General features: G+C 40.1%; 1 protein-coding gene across 1 annotated transcript in view; it reads left to right on the top strand.

The window, feature by feature from the left end:
* Dnah7 (dynein axonemal heavy chain 7) overlaps positions 1-18,218 on the top strand; it is a 201,071-nt gene that overhangs the window by 138,041 nt on the left and 44,812 nt on the right. Inside the window, exons 45-48 of the mRNA XM_051190199.1 lie at positions 3,726-3,916; positions 9,733-9,866; positions 10,789-11,124; positions 17,080-17,206. Coding sequence (XP_051046156.1) covers positions 3,726-3,916; positions 9,733-9,866; positions 10,789-11,124; positions 17,080-17,206 — 788 coding nt within the window. The remainder of the gene's footprint in view (positions 1-3,725; positions 3,917-9,732; positions 9,867-10,788; positions 11,125-17,079; positions 17,207-18,218) is intronic.

Raw genomic sequence — 18,218 nt, 5'->3', positions numbered from 1 at the left:
GTATTTTGATGTTTAATTCCGTAATTATAGAGCAGAACATGTAGTGGAGGTGAACTATCTAGTGTTTTAAAAAATTCTGCATCCTAAGCATGGGAGAGAAAGCGACTTTGGGGGTTATAAACAGTACTACATCATTGAAGTGTAGCGGGGAGGACCGGGGATCTAAGGTCACAGTGCACCAGGCGTGGGTGGGCAGCATTTCACAAACTCTAAGATATGTTTCTTGTACACTGTGTGCTGGGATTTAAATGTGTTTTGACCGCACACACCCACTTCATTTTATTGAGAAGGCAGATAAGTATTAGAGAAAGCTCAGTGGCTTAGCCTGGAGTGCATGTCCCATGAAAGAGCCTAGAGTACATGTCCCGTAAAATAGCCTGGAGTGCATGTCCCATAGAGGAGCCTGGAGTGTGTGTCCCATGAAGGAGTACTGGGAGGAACTACTAGGTCTTTTACCTCTCAACTTTTTTAAAAAACACATCTTCTAATATTAAACATCAGAAAGAAGTGAAAAGTTTCAATTCTCGTTGAAAGGTGGCAAGCTCTATCTATTTATATATTTAAGCATCAAGTAAAAGTTTGAAAACATAAGTGGTTAAAACCCCTTCCATTTGAGAAGTTATCTTTAGATACTGGCCTATTCAGAGATAGTGGCTTCAGATCGCTTGCTCTTCATAGGCAGCCTGGGTAGAGAGGGTTTTTTTTTTTTTTTTTTTTTTTTTGCCAGTTTCAACCACCTGATTCCACTTCAGCAAGAGCCCTGTGTCCCTCTTTTTGTACTGAAAAAATTTTTTTTTTAATTCTCTTAGGAAAAAAATAAAAAAAGATTCTGTTATTTTAAGAGTTTGGCAACCAATGGCATTGAAAGTCAAGATTCACTTGCCCCTGTATTTGCTATCCTAACTAGCAAAGTATATATAGTGTATTAACCATATAAACACTGCTGAGAAAGACGTTCATTGACGAAAGATCTTTGGAAACTCAGCATCATTTTGGGGCCTGTCTTATTTTTCCTGTCTTGACTGCCAGCATTGCCTCATCATTCCCCTTCGGGTCAAGGCTTCCACAGTACTTTTAGCTTTCTGCTTATTTGCTCATCTCACTAAAACACTTTTTTTTTTTTTTTTTTTGTAACTGCCATATGTCAAGCATGCAGTGGGCACTATAAACCAGCAGGAACAAGACAGACCTGGTTGCTGTTTGCATGCAGAGGAAGTCAGAAATGCTGATAAAGTGAGAACTTGAAAGTGGAAGTGTGAGCACATGGGGCAGGAAGTCCTTAAAATAACGTGACACCATTTTCCTGTCTCCTGAATCCTCTTCTAGCCATCTATCTAGTAGATTCTTAGATTCTTTTAAATTTTACATTGCCATGATTGGGGAGTGTTCCCCGAGGCTCCTGTATTAAAAGCTTGGCCCTCAGGTTGTGGTGCTATTGAGAACACTCCTTAGCAATGATTCATTTATTGAATTCATAGCTCAATGAGCTGTCCTGAGAAGGGACTAGTGGTGGGAAGTAGGTAGCAAACCTTTGAAGGGTGGATTTTGGTTTTGCCCCTTCCTGCCCCCTCTCCCCCATTGTCTGGTTACCACGAGGTAGGCAACTTTCAATGCCACATGCACCTGCCATGAGGTTCTACTTTGCCACAGACCCAGAGTGAGGGAACAAATGAGCATGGACTGAAATCTCTGAAACCATCAACCAAAGCTGATAAGTTACCTTTCCAGGTGTCCCTGCCACAGTAATGACAGGCTAACTCTCACATACAGATTCCCTAACTTCCGCAGCGGGACAGGCATCCATCTATCCCTGGGTTTGGTCGATGCCTACATTCTTGCGAATAAGCAAATGGTGGAAATGCCATTTGTCAACCTCAAGGGATATCCTTACACGATGTCCTTTTCCTTCTGATGGGCTGACTATGGATAAGTATTGAAACACCACATTGGCTAAAGAGATTGAAGCTACAGGTGGAGAAGAGGGAAATGTCAAGGTCTAAAGAAAACAAGGGTCCCTCATGACTGAGATGCTGTCCCTCCGTCCCTCCAAGGACAATTTGAGACTTCCTTGACATGAATATGAGTCCTCTTTCATTGACAGTATTATGAGAGTTTCTGACAGAGATGAACCTAATTATAAGTAACATACATTATTTACAGTGGAAAGACATATTAGCATGCAAATTCCAAAAGAAAAAAAAATTAAAGAAGCTGCTGTAATGCCTGCCCTAAGTGTAAAGTTTTAACCATACTTTTTACCTAATGGTTGGTAACAGCCACAGTGCCAAGGATGGGTGTAACTGAGCTTTGACTCAGCTGTCTGTCCCTGCCTTCACTGCTAAATGTGATGCTGACCATCTATGCTTTTTAGGTTGTGAGGAAGTACAGTGACAGCATGCTGTCCAGCATGTGTTCCCACTGTAACACTGTGTAACACTGTGCACCGGTCCAGTGAGTGCCTCTTATAGCCCCGATGTCTCATAGCTTTTCAGGAAAGTAGTGTGACTTAAAGTGACCCAGAAAGTTGGCTGTGAATTGGGCTTCCTGGACCAGCAGAACCAGGAACAGTCAAAACAACACTCACTGTATCATTGATGGTGGGGAAAGAATAACCTAGTCCATGGAAAATTAGCACACTTGTTCATCATGCCGTATTCATTTTATTTAATTATAAAAACAACTCTGTGAGCCAGAAGTGAAATGAGTTCTTAGAAGTTACCTGCTGAGTCTCTCTCTGTTGCAGAAATTCATTTAGCCAGGCTCAAAAAGGGAAGGAGGAATATGTTTGCAAGCTCAGTACAAATGCCTATCAACCTCTCAGTCCTGAGTTCTCTGTTTCCAGCCCAGATTACCCCCCCCCCCATTCCTTCAAAGGACACTTACAAGGCTCCTGGATTCAAGACTAACTAACTGCCAGCAGCTTAAACACCATCACATAAGACTTCTTAGCAAATGCATTAGGAATTTCACACTCTCAGGAACCTTTTGTCCCTGGTTCCTTCCTAGAGAAGAATTGCACCAGAAGAATATATTCTGATATGCCTAATTTTGGTTAGGATGCTCCTTACATCTTAGACTAGAAACATATCCAAATATATTATCCAAAACAGCACTGATCAAAAATGGAGTTTTGTTATAATGTCATGCAAAATAATTAGGACAGATATTGATGCTCGTTTCATCTCAAGTATATGTAGAAAAATTGATAGAAATACTATATTGAAAACTATTCATTAGATAATTATGCTATATGAAATTTTGCATCATTTTTCTATCAACAAACTAACATTTGTCAACCTAAGCTATTTAACAGGAGAGAAAGATAAAGACAATCTGATTAGAGGTTGTTGCTCAATTTCTTTATAATTTCCTGTACTTTCCAGATGTTTTATAATGTGTATGAGTTATTTTTTATAGTAAAAACACAGTAAGTCCTGAAATAGCTACAGAAATGCATCGTCTCTGTCCTCATGCCTAGATACAGTGCATTCCAGACCAGGTGGGGATCATCAAATCAGGCTGGTTTGGAAGCAGGTGGGGGACCATGCACCTATCTTCCCACTGGCATGCAATGTTTTCACGACATCATCTCTCTGTATCCTTAGAAGATGAGAGTAGCATAGGTAGCTAGGGACAGAGCCCCATTTGGAGAGATAAAAAGAACCAGGGCATTGAATGTCCAGAGTCAATATTTTAAGTGTGATGGGATGTTTTTCTGCCTTCAGTGTTGCTAGAAAACGTGGGAGAAGAACTGGACCCGATTCTGGAACCTCTTTTGCTGAAGCAGCTCTTCAAACAGGGTGGGAGCACATGTATCCGGCTTGGGGACTCCACCATTGAGTATGCTCCCGACTTCCGCTTCTACATCACTACCAAGCTGAGAAATCCACATTATCTCCCCGAGACATCAGTGAAGGCCAGTACCCAAGTTAATGGCATTTCCATATTGCGTCTCCCGATCCCTGACAGTATTTTTCTCCTCAGACTTAAGAGGACAGTTGAAATTTGTCCTTCTGTCCACATCCTGAAATTCTGGTAATAATCTGCAAATGTTGCTTTTTGTGTGCCTGAGAGTACTAAAAGAGCCTTCAACATGCTCCAAAGAAAGACTGCCTGAATCTAATTTGCACAAACATCCTTAGATCTTTCACTGTTAAAAGAAGGTATCATGTATCACCTTTGTCATAGACGATGACATGCTAATTATTGGAGCTGACATTTAGAAACAGGACTCTATCCCTTCCTCAGACTAAGGCTGCTGCTATCTGATTTTACAGGATTATTGAAAAGAATTATTTTTGATCAGTGTTCTTTTAAAATACTGACAATTCTTGTAAAGGGTAAAATTAAGGTGTTATTCAAGGACCAAGATGATTGTGACATTGCTCTAAGGCTGGGCTCCTGGGGGTCTTTACCTCACTCTGATATTTTTTTTCTCCCTTATTCTCATCCTTGGTTGTTATTCAAATGTTTGTAAGTGTGTGTGGTGTTCATTTATAGAATCATGCATGAGAAGACATTGTGAGGTTTTGATTCTGATTTTTTTACTATAGAAAAAAAAAAAAAATCTGTCCAGTGTGCTCAGGTGCTCTTTTTATTGGAAATACTTAACACAGGCGCATCTCTGCCGAACAGTAGAGGGCAGACCATGGAGGTACATTCATGCCATTCATGAGAGGTGAATATGATGCTTGCTGTCAAGGGGTTCACACTATGCACACAGCAGTGTGTACAGAATGACTATAATGTGTGGGTCAAGAAAAGTGGTGGTGATGGATGGTGACATAGTGTGTCCTGGAAGCTCAAAGTGCATGCATGCATGCACGCACACACACACACACACACACACACACACACACACACACACACACACACACAGACTGAGATGTTGCTAGAGCCAAGAGGACTAGAGGAGATGGATGTGTGTGTGTGACTGACAATTCAGTTTGATTTTGACAGCATAGTGAAAAGGCTGTGGCTACTGTTTTTAATTAGCTACAACACACTGTTATCAAAGCACTGGAAACATACCTGGTATCTTTATGCATCAGGAAAGGGACTAGCATAGTTGAGTGTGTGGATTCGAGCTGCTGCTCTATCACAGACTTGGGCACATTGTTTAACTTCCCTGTGCATCAGTCCCATCATTTGTAAATGATCATAATGAAAGTTACTGTGTCATTGAATGAACTGAAAACTAAAATTAGTCTCTATAAAATGCTCAGAATGAGGCCTACTGGACAGAGTTTATATGAGAGCTATCCATTAGCATGACTGTTTAACTTTTCCATATAAGTAGAAAAGAATAAAACAAGAGGAAACAAAATCCCAAGGCTGTGTTAAAGAAATAATTAATAAACAGTATTAAAAAAAAAAAAAAAACCCTTACTTCCCAATAAAGTAGATGGCAATCTCACATACAGTGTGAGCAGCTCTTGGCTGGATAATAACCGGTTATGACAGAAGTCGAGTGGCGCTGTGGGAAGGACACTGATCTGTGTATAATTCAATGTTGAAATCCCTATGCCCCCCCCAGAGTGTTCCATTGCTCTATTATTTTAATTGCTGGGATTGATTAAGCAGGGATTAGGAAGCTTGGTGAGGCAGTTACTTGCTTTCATTTACAAATTGAAAAACATCCTCTCACTCCCACATTTCGGGGCCCTTCATGTACCTTTTGCTTTCAAAAGCACCCAAAGAAGGGTGCCATGCTGCTACCATCCTTTTGTGCATAAATGAAAATGAAATGATGACGCTGTATGTGTAGGGTTTTAAATGCTATGTGAACGTGTGGCTATGCTTGCAAAATCTTGGCTTCAATGATCTGACATTAATAAGCTAGTAATGAATAGGCTTGTATCTGAATGCAGCGATACAAAAGTTACAAAACATGTGTTGCTAATAGTGTTTCTGTACATATTACATTGCTGGTTTGTCATTCAGGATTAATCTGTGAATAGGATCAATTATGAGTTTTGATGATAATTATCTCATCTGAACCTATGATTGCATCCATATAACCTATATGTAGTGGCATTGGAGGCTGAGCACTGAGAAAATGAAGGGAAAGAACGATGGTGTGTGGCTTTGGGTGGAGAAGGGAGTCACCTCTAGGGGTCCCAGAAGAAGTGACTTTGTGCTTCCACCACAGATAGCAAATTTTGACACAAAAACAAAATGACACATCCCTGTAGAGGGAATAATCTTCTGCCAGGAAAGGCAGGGAAATGTGATGTCACCTGTATGTAACGTAGCCAGATGTCAGGACACTGTGTTGAAAAGACAAAGATGTACTACAGGGAGCCACAGCATCTGGCTGTTTGTGTTTCACTTTGGGGAACTGTTCAGTTCATTAGGTTGTGTGTTTCATTTACTTGTGTTTTGCCAGGCAGAAGTTTGTATATAGTTATTAATCCTTTGTCAGATGAACGGTTGGCAAAGATCTTCTCCCATTCTATAGGTTTTCACTTCATCCAATCAGCTGTTTCCTGTATTGATTACTGGTCGTCTTTCCTGGAGTCTTATTGAGAAAGTTCATGCCTCTGTCTTGACCTTTTCTTCCTGAGATGATGTCAGAGTCTGGACTCTGACAGTAGTAAAGTCTAGAAGATAGGATCTAGTTCATGCTTCTTCAAGTGGGCACTCAGCTTTCTACATATCACTTGTCATAGAGACTGTCTTTTCTTCAATGTGTATTTTTGGTGTGTGTGTGTGTGTGTGTGTGTGTGTGTGTGTGTGTGTGTATGTGTGTGTGTGTGTGTGTTGTGGTTGAAAATTCAGTGCATATAGTTGTCTGGGTCTTGATCCTAATCCACTGACCTGTGCATCAGTTTTTGGAATGCACCCTTTTCTAATCCATTTAAGAACCTACGTGGGTCAAAACCAAAATAACACCCCATCACTAAGCAAATTATCTTTCTAAAAAGCTGAGTGACATGTTAGATGATTGCTCTCTGGGTTTCTCTTTTCTGCTAATTCTCTGGTTTTAGTATGGAAAACCCCCTCATTTTTGGATATGACAAAATAGCAATGTTTTGCTGCAATGATCTAGTTAAGTTGTGATATAAACATATTTAAATCTTTTGAGCAAATGGTCAATACATAGTTGTGTTGTGTATTGTTGTAGGTGGGTAGTTCTCAGTGAGAGATAGTCTTTGATTAAGGAAATCCTGCAAACAGGAGCGAGCCACAAGCTGGCTGCTGGCAGTTACTGAAATCTTACAATATTTTCAAGGCTAAAGAAATAATTTGTGACATTGTGAATAATAAAGAAAATACTGGGTTCTTGGTTACACATGATAGAAACTATTTACTTTCACTTCTCAGTGGCCTAGCAATAGGTCCTGTTCACATGATCTCCGTGTTGGAATGATGGAATTCCTGCTCTATTCATGTACCCACCTTTCCCACTGCTTTCTGTCTGGTGCTGTTCCCTCTGCCTGGAGTCTTCCTCAGCTCTGGCTACACATTCACATCAACTACCAGAGACATGGTCCACTCCAGACCAGCACAAGACAACTCTGAAGACAGAATCCAGACACTCACTGTTCCCGGCTTCCTCATTCTGCAGGGGATTGCAGTGAACTGTCAGTGCTGAAACCAGGCAGCCTACACTGTTCTCCCGTTTGTCCCTCTGGCTTCCCAGCTCTGCAGGGGATTGTGGCAAAGTGACAGTGCTGGCACTGCCAGCCTATAGTGCTGTCCTGTTTGTCCCTCAGCTCTCTGCTAGCCATTTGCAAAGTCTTGCTCTGCACTCTGTCTCTGGGGTAGGCCTGCCCTGAATATTTACCACCTTCAGTTCCTTGTCCCACTGGATGCTGTTTGTACTCTGCTTAGTCAACTGTCTTAGAGTTTCTGTTGTTGTGAAGAGACACCATGACCACAGCAACTCTAACAGAGGAAAATATTTAATTGGGCTGGCTTATAGTTTTAGAGATTTATTTAGCTCATTATTCTCATGGCTAGAAGCATGGAAGCATGCAGGCAGACATGGTGCTAGAGAAGGAGCATGAGAACAGGGAGTGAACTGTGTCTCACACTGGACATAGTTTGAACATATAATCGACCTCAAAGCCCATTCCACAGTGACACTTCCTCTAACAAGGCCACACCTCCTAATAGTGCCACTCCATATATATATGCATACACACACACACAAACACACACACACACACACACACACACACACACACACACACACACATATATATATATATATGTATATATATATATATATATATATACACATATAGGCCAAACTTTCAAACACGTTAGTCTCTGGGAGGCCATACCCACTGAAACCACCACCACAGCTAAACAAAAAGGCAGCCTGATCCATTATATTATAGGAAGTTTCTTGGGAAATAATCATCAAACGGCTAAAATTCTAGGAGCTAGAAATAAGAGAAAACAACTTAACCTCTAGCAATCATTGGAATTCTTATAAAGTCAGATAAGGGACAATCCCTAAGTAGCGCTACTTTCACTCTAGCCCAGGTGATACACCCACAGCTGCATCAGTCAAGTGTGTGGCTGCGAGGAGTTAGGAGCCAATGAAGAAGCCCAGGGAGCTGCTGGTAGTGGTGGGACACACTGGGAAGGAGTCCAGGAGCGGGTGGGTCAGCAACTTGGAAAATGAAGAGCTAATCTGGTGTGTTCCAAGGGTCAGGCTGCTCAATAGAGCAAACGCTGAAGCACAGGGAAGCCCTTGTGTATGGATTCCATCATCGGCTCACAGTGCAGATGAAGTAAAAAACACATGAAAGGAAGTAGCGGAGGCTGAAGACGGGGTTGCAGACCCTAAGGCACGTGGGCAGCAGACTGGCAAACGTACAAAAACCAATCAAGTGAGAATTTCAAGGGAAACCAAGCATAAGAAGGTGTTTATTGGCTTCTGGATTCTTGGTGGCCTGACCTAGACAGTTGCTGTTATAATGCTGTGTGTGTGCACTGGTGGGTACACAGGGGCTGGGAAGGGGAGCAGACAACAGAGGGCTGGACTGTGAGGTGAGACTGTGGGGGAGTGGGGGGAGAGCCCAGATAATAGCAGTTCCAGCAAGTGTAAGTGTGAAGCCTGGAGATCATTCTAGAACTGGCAGGAACTGTGAACAGTTTCTTGTAGAATGTTAGCTTACCTGTTGGGAAGAACCAGGGAAGGGAGAATGGTAAAGATGTGGCCAAGGTATGGGCAGGCACAACCGCACCACCCTCTCCGCTAGCTGATTAGGTACCTGGATGAGTGGATGTGGGCAGACAACTCTTGATGGACACTATTGAAATGTAAATTTCCTAGTGTTGTTTCTGCAGGGTGGTGGCTCATTGACATAAAAAGTAGTTCACTCAAAGCATAGCAATGTGGTGTTCCCTTTTCTCTTCCCTCAAGATTGATTCATATGTCACCTCCAGGAGCCTTAACGTGAGAATCAGTCCAGCCTGTATTAAGGACTGTTTCCGACCTCATGCTATTTGATATCCCTGTTAGAAATGATCAGAAATTGGACTAGTTTGAATTGGGAATAAACAAACCACAGAAGTCACTAACTTCTGTGGATTTCTGTGGATTTTTAACCCATCAGTCAGGCTTGCCTGTACCTTTGGCTCTCTCTGAGTTCTATGTTCATACATATGACTGCCACAGTATGTGCTCTGTGGATGGAACCATGAGTCATACACACAGAAGCTTTCTTAGTGGAATAAACAATGAATTTTCAAAATATATCCTTTGGCTTGTAGGTTACATTATTGAACTTCATGATAACTCCAGAGGGAATGCAGGATCAGCTTTTGGGAATTGTGGTGGCACGGGAAAGGCCAGACCTTGAAGAAGAAAAGCAAGCTTTGATACTGCAAGGAGCTGAGAACAAAAGGTTTGAAACACGCTGAAATGCAGAATTATTATTTATTTTATGATTATAATAAATTGAAGTACGTTTAAGCATCTATTTAGTTAGACTGGATAGGAATAGCAAATGGGAATTTGTTTTAAAGGTGCATTTTATTTTGTATTTATTCATGTAAGGGTCTGTGTGCCACATATGTGGTGCTTTTAGAGGCCAGAAAAGGATGAAAACGGCCTAAGATCCCTTGGAAGTGGAGTTAACAGGCAGTTGTGAGTTGCCTGGTATGTGTACTGGGAACTGAACTTGGGTCCTCTGTTAAAGTAAAATACTCCTAACTGCTGAGCCTGTTCTCCAGCTCCTCCCCACAGATGGAAAATTTTTATAATGCAGGGACTACAGGGCCTCTGTGTTAATTTAGAGAACTGTGTTCCTGAGTCTTTTTCTCAGACCAGGAAGAACCAGGAGACGTGCTACAGGCCTGGACATGGGTTTTCAGTTCCACTGCAAGAAAGTTTCTGTGTTCACTGTGTAAGCAAGGTGACCTGTGTTCTTTGGAGTATGGCGTGAGTGGATGCACAGATGTAGTTTCCCACTTTGTGCTCACAGTGTCTCTATCACAGGAAAGCTCTCTTGTAAAGCACGTCTTGTAAATTTCAGAAGTCAATGGAGTGCTACCTTGTGCTCACTCTGGGCTGGGCTACTTTGCCACATTTCTCTCAAGGTATCACATGAATGACCATTAGCGAGGGAGCTGAAGCAGGGAGGCAATGTCTTTGTGACATTTCACAAGATGAGAAATTAATTTCAAAGCATCCCTTTTCCAGATATTTGTCATGGCGTGGTGCATTTCTTTAGGTCACAGGGTCTCTGTTTCTGAGAAAAGACCGCATATCTGAAGTGATTTTTAAACCATTTCTTTCTGTTCTGAGAAGACTGTGCTTTATTCCAGGCAGTTAAAGGAAATAGAGGACAAGATTTTAGAAGTCCTTTCATCTTCAGAAGGCAATATATTAGAAGATGAGACTGCGATTAAGATATTATCTTCCTCCAAGGCTTTGGCTAATGAGATTTCTCAAAAGCAGGAAGTAGCTGAGGAGACAGAGAAAAAGATTGATAGCACCCGCATGGGCTACCGCCCCATCGCCGTCCACTCTTCCATCTTGTTTTTCTCCATTGCTGACTTAGCCAACATTGAGCCCATGTACCAGTATTCACTGATCTGGTTCATTAACCTTTTCATCCTGTCGATCGAAAATTCAGAGAAATCAGAAATCTTACCAAAAAGGTATGTAAAGGAAATGCTAACTAACACTAGGTTATCGAAAATGATGGCTCTGGTTATTGTTGTAGGATGGTGTGGCTCCACAGTTATGAGCCTGAAGTGAGCTCAGTGCATCATTTTCCCAGAAGTAAACCGGGGATTGGAAATAGAGCAGATGCATATAACTTCAGTCCGGGAAACAACTGTTCACTGAGATATAGGATTGTCATATAATTCTAGAAAACGGAAGCAGTTAGCTCCCATTCCCATTTGCAGAATACTTTACTGACCACAGGGATGGAGAGATGGGCTGTGTCCTCCAGTGATAAGTGGATACCCTGAGCCACTGTAGTTTCACATTTGGGTGTCAGGTACCAGGGCAAAACCAAAATTCTGATATTGATTATTTATGGAAATCCACAGCTTTTTATGTTATGACTATAAAGACCATCTTATTTATTGTTGACTAGTATATAGAAATCAAAAGTGTTAAGATCTTGTTTAACCGAAAGTTGATGGAGGATAAAATTGATTTGTTGTTAGTGATGCTTTTTTAGTTGGGCATTTGTTTCTAATATTTGGGTGCTTGGTTTTTGTTCTTGAAGTTTTCAAGTTAGTGAGGATTACTGAAGAGAAACAAATTGTAGATGATCATTCTTTTCAAAGTTTCCCTATGTTTCTAGTGTATTAGTTAAATAGACACACACACATATCTGTTTTCTACACTGGATTTTAAGTGCTGAGGCAGGATTTTAGTTTCGTGTGTGTGTGTGTGTGTGTGTGTGTGTGTGTGTGTGTGTGTGTGCAGGAAGCTGTCACAGCACACGAGTGGGTATTAGATGACAACCTCTGGAGTTGGTACACACTTTACACTTGTTTAAGGCCAGGTCTCTCTTGTTGTTCTATGCTGTGTACTCCAGGCTAGCTGGTCCAGGCCATCAGAGGGTTTTCCATCTCTCTTCCTCCAATCATGCAGTACCACATCCAGCTTTTTATAGCCTCTAGGGATCTGAACTCAGTTCCTCAGGCTTGCTGAGTCATCTCTCTGGCTCATAGAGTCCCTTTTTACTGCATCTCCTAAGCCCAGCCTTGTTTAACACAATAGCCACCAGAGTGTTATCTTTTATGGAGTTTAAAGTCAACTTGCTGGAGAAGTCTAATTTTCTAAGACAAGACAATTTCTCTGACCATCCCTGAAATGTACTTTTTCTTGGTATAGGATTGAAAAGTTACAATGATTCCATGCTTCAAACACACGTTTTATCTTTATCCTTTTCTTGTTATACCAAATTAGAACTTGTCCAAGGTGTTTGTTTCTTTACACCAGAAGCTAAACCCCTGAAATTCAAAGACATCGAATCCCTTTTTACCTTAATACGAGATCTGGATAATAATGTGGAAAACAATTACAACTTTTTATTTGTAGTTAATTTTTTTTTATCTGTAAGCAATGAAAACTGTGTGTGACTATTGCAACTGGGAAGTATAGAAAGACTAATAAAGAAGATGCACTTAAAATCATTCCCAAAGATAGCAGTGTACCCACAGAAGTATGCAGAAATGAGTTTCTGTAAGGGAGCAACTCTGTGTAACTAGGACCCAGCTCCAGGCATTACCAGCATCCCAGAGGCCTCCTCTCGTTCCCTTGCAGTCATTGACTTCCCTCCCCCAAGACAGCTGTGGTCCAGCTTGTGACACCACAGATCAATTTTCCTGTTTTAGGTGCTGGTTTAAATAGAATCACCATATGTGTTCTCCCGGGCTGGCGTTTTGCACTCAACCCCTTATCAGTGGAACTCATGCGTGTCATTTTGTGCAGTGCAGTGTTTTGTTTGCTTTCACTTTTAAATAGTTCTCCATTGTGTGCCTATTGTTAGGGAAGGATAATTAAAATCTAAATCTTCTCCCAATTCAGACATCCTCTCCAGAAAGGCATTAGAGAAAGAAGGCTGTTTAAAAACTGCAAAAGCATTAGACCCGAGTGTGCCACGCATCACAGGCAATCTGCACAGAGACTGCAAAAACAGAAAGGCATCTCACCCCTTTTAGTAACCAAGCATAAAGTCACACTTAGTTCATGCCCACTCTGCTAACTGAGGTACCATCTGTGTTAGAAATGAACTTTATTTATCTAGAGGAAGAACAAACTTTTCATACTTGCATAAGAGGAGCTAACTTTACATCTTAATGCAAGGTGCCTGCTGAGGTTAGGCCCCCTGCCCTTGTACAGACATTGTGTTTATATGTCAGAACAATGGCTTCCAGGACCTTGGCAGACATTGAAGGCATTGCTGGATCTTAAAGCAGGTCCTGCCTGGTGGTGGTGGCACTCAGGAGGCAGAGGCAGGCAAATCTCTGTGAGTTCAAGGCCGGCCTGGTCTACAGTTCGAGTTCCAGGACAGCCATGCCTATACAGAGAAACCTTCTCTTGAAAAACCATGATGATGATGATGATGATGATAAAGTGCTGACTAGGTTTTGAAGTGATTTTAAAAATTTAATTTAATTATTTTGCATCCCCACCAGTTTCCCTTCCCTCCTTTCCTGCCATTATGTCCTCCCTCTTCTGCCCCCCCCCATTCACTCCATCCCTGTTTCTGTTCAGAGAGGTGCAGGTTTCCCATGGGTAGCAACAAAATATGGCATATTAAGTTGCTGTAGGACTAAGTAATTTCCCTTGAGTTTGAGTTTTGTGGAGAGTGATAGATATGTATCTATTTGCATTTTCTACATTGCCAACATCCAGTAAGCCAGCACCATTTGTTGAAGATGCTTTCTTTTTTCCATTGTATAATTTTGCTTCTTTGTTGAAAAATTAGGTGTCCATCGGTGTGTGATTTATGTCTGTGTCTTCAATTCAATTCCATTAATTCACCTGCCTATTTTAATACAAATGCCATGCTGTTTTTATTACTATAGCTCTGTAGTAGAGCTTGAAATCAGGGATGGTGATACCTCTGGAAGTTCTTTTATTGTACAGGGTTGTTATAACTATCCTGGGTTTTTTGTTTTTCCATATGTTCTGCCAAGGTCTGTAAAGAATTATGTTGGAATTTTGATGGGGATTACATTGAATCTGGAGCTTGCTTTTGGTAAGATTGCTTTTTTTACTATGTTAATCCCACCTAACTATGAGCATGGGAGGTCTTTCCATCTTCTGATGTCTTCTCCAGTTTCTTTCTTCAAAGACTTAAAGTTCTTGACATACAAGTCTTTCACTTGCTTGGCTGGAGTTACCTCAAGATATTTTATATTATTTGTGGCTATTGTGGAGGGTGTTTTTTCCCAGTTTCTAGCTCACCCTGTTCATCAGTTGTTTATAAGAGGGCTACTGACTTTTTTTTTTTTTTTTTTTTTTTTTTTTTTTTTTTGAGTTAGTCTTAGCCAGCCACTTTTCCCAGCTGACACAGATGCTCATTGGGTGAAAGCACTTGCTTTGCAAGCCTGACCTGAATTCCATCTCCAAACCTATGGTGGAAGAAGAGCACAGACCCCTGAAAGTTATCCTCTGAGCTCCATGGATGCGTTGTGTCCCATATGCACCCACACATCTCTCATACAGACAACAATAAATAAAACTGAAAGGTCGAAAAGCATTAGCGAGTAGAAGCTACTTGACATTTTTTAGATTCTGTAACATGGGGCTCTAAGAAAGAGGAGGGAGGGGGAAATTGTCTTTTTATCTTCACCAAGAGAAAAAAGCCCTTCCACTTTAATTTTTAAATATTTCCTTGGCCTGACACCCTACCCGAAAGTGGTTGATCCCTTCTGCTGTTGAGAATATCGGCTTCCAGTCTTGGGTCACAATGAATGTTGGTTGCTGTGAGCATCACTGTGGGTACCCTTTGGTGCAGACTCATGCACATTTGTGGTGGGCAGAGACTCAGGAATGGAACTGACAGGGGCAAACATTTGTTACATCAAAAGTCTTCTAGCTTGTTCTTTTCGTCATATTCCCCAGTAAAAGTTTTCAGTTTTAAGAGTTTTCCATTAAAAAGCTAACTGTCCCTCAAAGATTAAAGAGAACTATAGCAAACAAATACAGAAAAAGATCTAAGTAGGATATTGTTTTATTAAAGGGGCAAAATGGCAACTTTATTTACATGTGTACATATGCATGTATGTATATGTATACATCTGTGTATGTAGAGGTACACATACATGCACACTTTGTGAACATGCATATACATACAGTGTTTTTATTTCCCTTTCATCTATCACCATTTCTCTGTAATACAATTTTTAGTTGCTGCACCATGTTGTGTATATTTGATAAGACCTGTAGGTATTATAACTATTGACACAATAATGACAACTATCCACACTGCTATTTCACTCATTTAATTTCCTTTCATATATGTTTATTCAAATCTATAACTCCATTAAGGAATCATAAATTGTCTCCTATCATATAACACTGAATGATGACTTTTAATCTTTTATCCCCATTGGGACATATTATTAAAACTTAGTATTTTCATTGATACTTCATCACTAGTGAGACTGAATTTGAGTTTCTAATAGTTTTGGAGGAAGGAAGAAGATAGGGGTATGGGAAGGAAAAGGAGCCTATCACCAGCAGCTACATCAAAGCTATACAGAGAAACCCATCTTGAAAAATGACAAACAAAAAATCACCAGCTCTGCTTCATAGACTGGCCAGTCCAGAAATTTGATTTAGTATTGAATCGCAGAATTTTGGTTTAGCCTGAGCCGAGTTTCCTAACAACGCAAGCAATCACCAGAGTATGCTAGCAGCGTGTGCTGGTCTGTTCCTCCCCTTTGGCATTTTGATCATTCATATAATTTTCTTCTTATCTACAAGAGGAAATTTGTCTCAGAGTATGTACACATTTTAACTCTCTTCTAGGAAGAGCAGTTATAAATCACCATTTTTATACAACTACAGGACAGACAGATTTCACCTGTGAAAAGACCTATTGGCATGACAGGGATAGGACATTGGTTTTAAATCTACATTTCAATTGCATTTCAAGGACCTTTGTCTTACCACACTGTTTTCTGATCTTTAGAATTCTGTGCTAGAAATAAGATGCATCCATTTGTTGTCACTCTCTTGATGACATGCTGGCATGGGATAAAATAGTTAAGGAGATGAGAAAAAAAAAAAAAGTGCCAATTAGGATGAGTCAAAGCCAAGGGAGAGTAGACCAAAAATAGCTAAGATCTTGTTACAGATGGGTAGCTATGTTTTCCTTAATCCATTAAGAAACACCAGTATAATTTTGATTACTCATAAATTATGTTGTTTTTTTCCTTCACATAACTGATCTGCTTAGAAGGTTTGAGCCATTATTCTAGTCAGTCATTAATCCTCTTCAAGTGTTTTCTGTCAACAGGAGTTAAAATTATAGTTTTTATGTCTATGCAATGAATGTATTTTAAAATTTTTATTTCAATTATTATTTCATGTAATAGTTATGTTAAAATGAGTGAAGCTTCGTATTGACATCAGGAATTATTATGTTTATTTGTATGTCCATGTTTTCTCTCTGTGACAAAGAAAGATGCAGTTTCATCAAATCTACTGATTTTTTTCTAGCTTTGATAGATCCCTGAGCATTATAGCACAGCATTAGGCTTTGCCACTGATTTAATGCAAGTTATTTTATCCATTTAGTATAAAATATATGGAAGTATTTACTTTGTAAAGAGGTCAAATTTTACCCCCTTATGCAATTCTTTGTGGCTGTAAAGTCTGTAGATGTTTTAATAGATTAAAATGCCAAGCGCTTTTTTCTAAAAGAAAAATTAAGTTGAGAATCAGTCAATAGTAAAATGCAATTCAGTTAAAACGCTCCTACCTTGTCTAGCTCTCAAACAGGTGGGCATTTGAATGGGAAGTGACAGACATGGCTAGAGCACACATCTAACAGTGTCTACTACATGGTCTCAGCATGTCCTGCATGGTGACTACATTTGTGTTTTCTCGCCCCTCCTCCCTGTGTTGGTCCTTAGGCTTCAGATACTCAAGGACCACTTCACTTATTCACTCTATGTCAACATCTGCCGGTCACTCTTTGAGAAGGACAAGATGCTCTTTTCCTTTTGTCTCACTGTGAATCTGCTGATGCACGACCATGCGGTTAGTAAGGGCTTGGTTTTTAAGAACACAAATGACATTGTTGCAGGAAGATGGTCTTAGGGGTGTACCATGATGTGATGCCACATCTTCATTCTCTGTGTCTCAATAATTCAATTTAAAAATTTACCTCTGAAATCTCCCCCATTTTTATATGGTAAAATTGAAGGTGGGCTCTAAAGTTTACCAGGAGTGAGAAGCCTGTCTTTAGTATCCTCCAAGCCTGCTGATGCTTGTCTAGTTATGTAACACAACTGTTATATAATTGATTTATTAATTTGCTAATCTCCATGGAAACACACACACACACACACACACACACACACACACACGTACTTATATGCATATGATTAAAAACAAATTAAGGCAAGGTAAGATATGACAAAACTGAATTTCACTGTACTAACATATAAATTTAAGAACAGAGTGTGTTACTATAACTTCCACTTTTATGTATTTTAGTGTTTCTAGAGCCTGGTGTAGTGATACACAGCTGTAATCCCCACACCCCGGAAGTTAGGGCAGGTGATTGTGAGTCTAAGCACAGCCTAGACTGTACAGTGAGTTTGAGGGCAACCTGAGCTACATAGCAATACCCTGTGGGTTTTTTTTAAGCTTATTTCTATTGCAATCTCAGTGACCATGCATTTAACTATTATAAACATTTTCAATTCTCTTTATCTAAAAATAGAAAGTACTTTTACAGGTGAAAGAGAAGCAACAAAATATATTTGTTTTTAAGATTGGTAAAATTTCATATGGTAATATCTTGAGAGAATTAGGAAAAGTATTAATTCTTTTTCTTTGTAGTTCTTCTAAATACTTCATAGTAACTCATTATATTTTATAGAGAATAAATGAAAATACAGTGGATTGTTGATCTGTCTTTCTATGAATTTTCAAAGCCAATAAGTGGGACTACAAGCAACCATTTTGAAGAACATATGTTACTCAAGTAGAATGCATTGAGGTCTTCCTCTTAAGCTATTAATACAGGAGAAAATGATCAAAAAAG

Source organism: Phodopus roborovskii, unplaced genomic scaffold (assembly GCF_943737965.1).
Source record: "Phodopus roborovskii unplaced genomic scaffold, PHOROB, whole genome shotgun sequence".
NCBI classification, from domain to species: domain Eukaryota; kingdom Metazoa; phylum Chordata; class Mammalia; order Rodentia; family Cricetidae; genus Phodopus; species Phodopus roborovskii.
The sequence above is the reverse complement of the archived record's forward strand: the minus strand, read 5'-3'. Positions and strand labels throughout refer to the sequence as shown.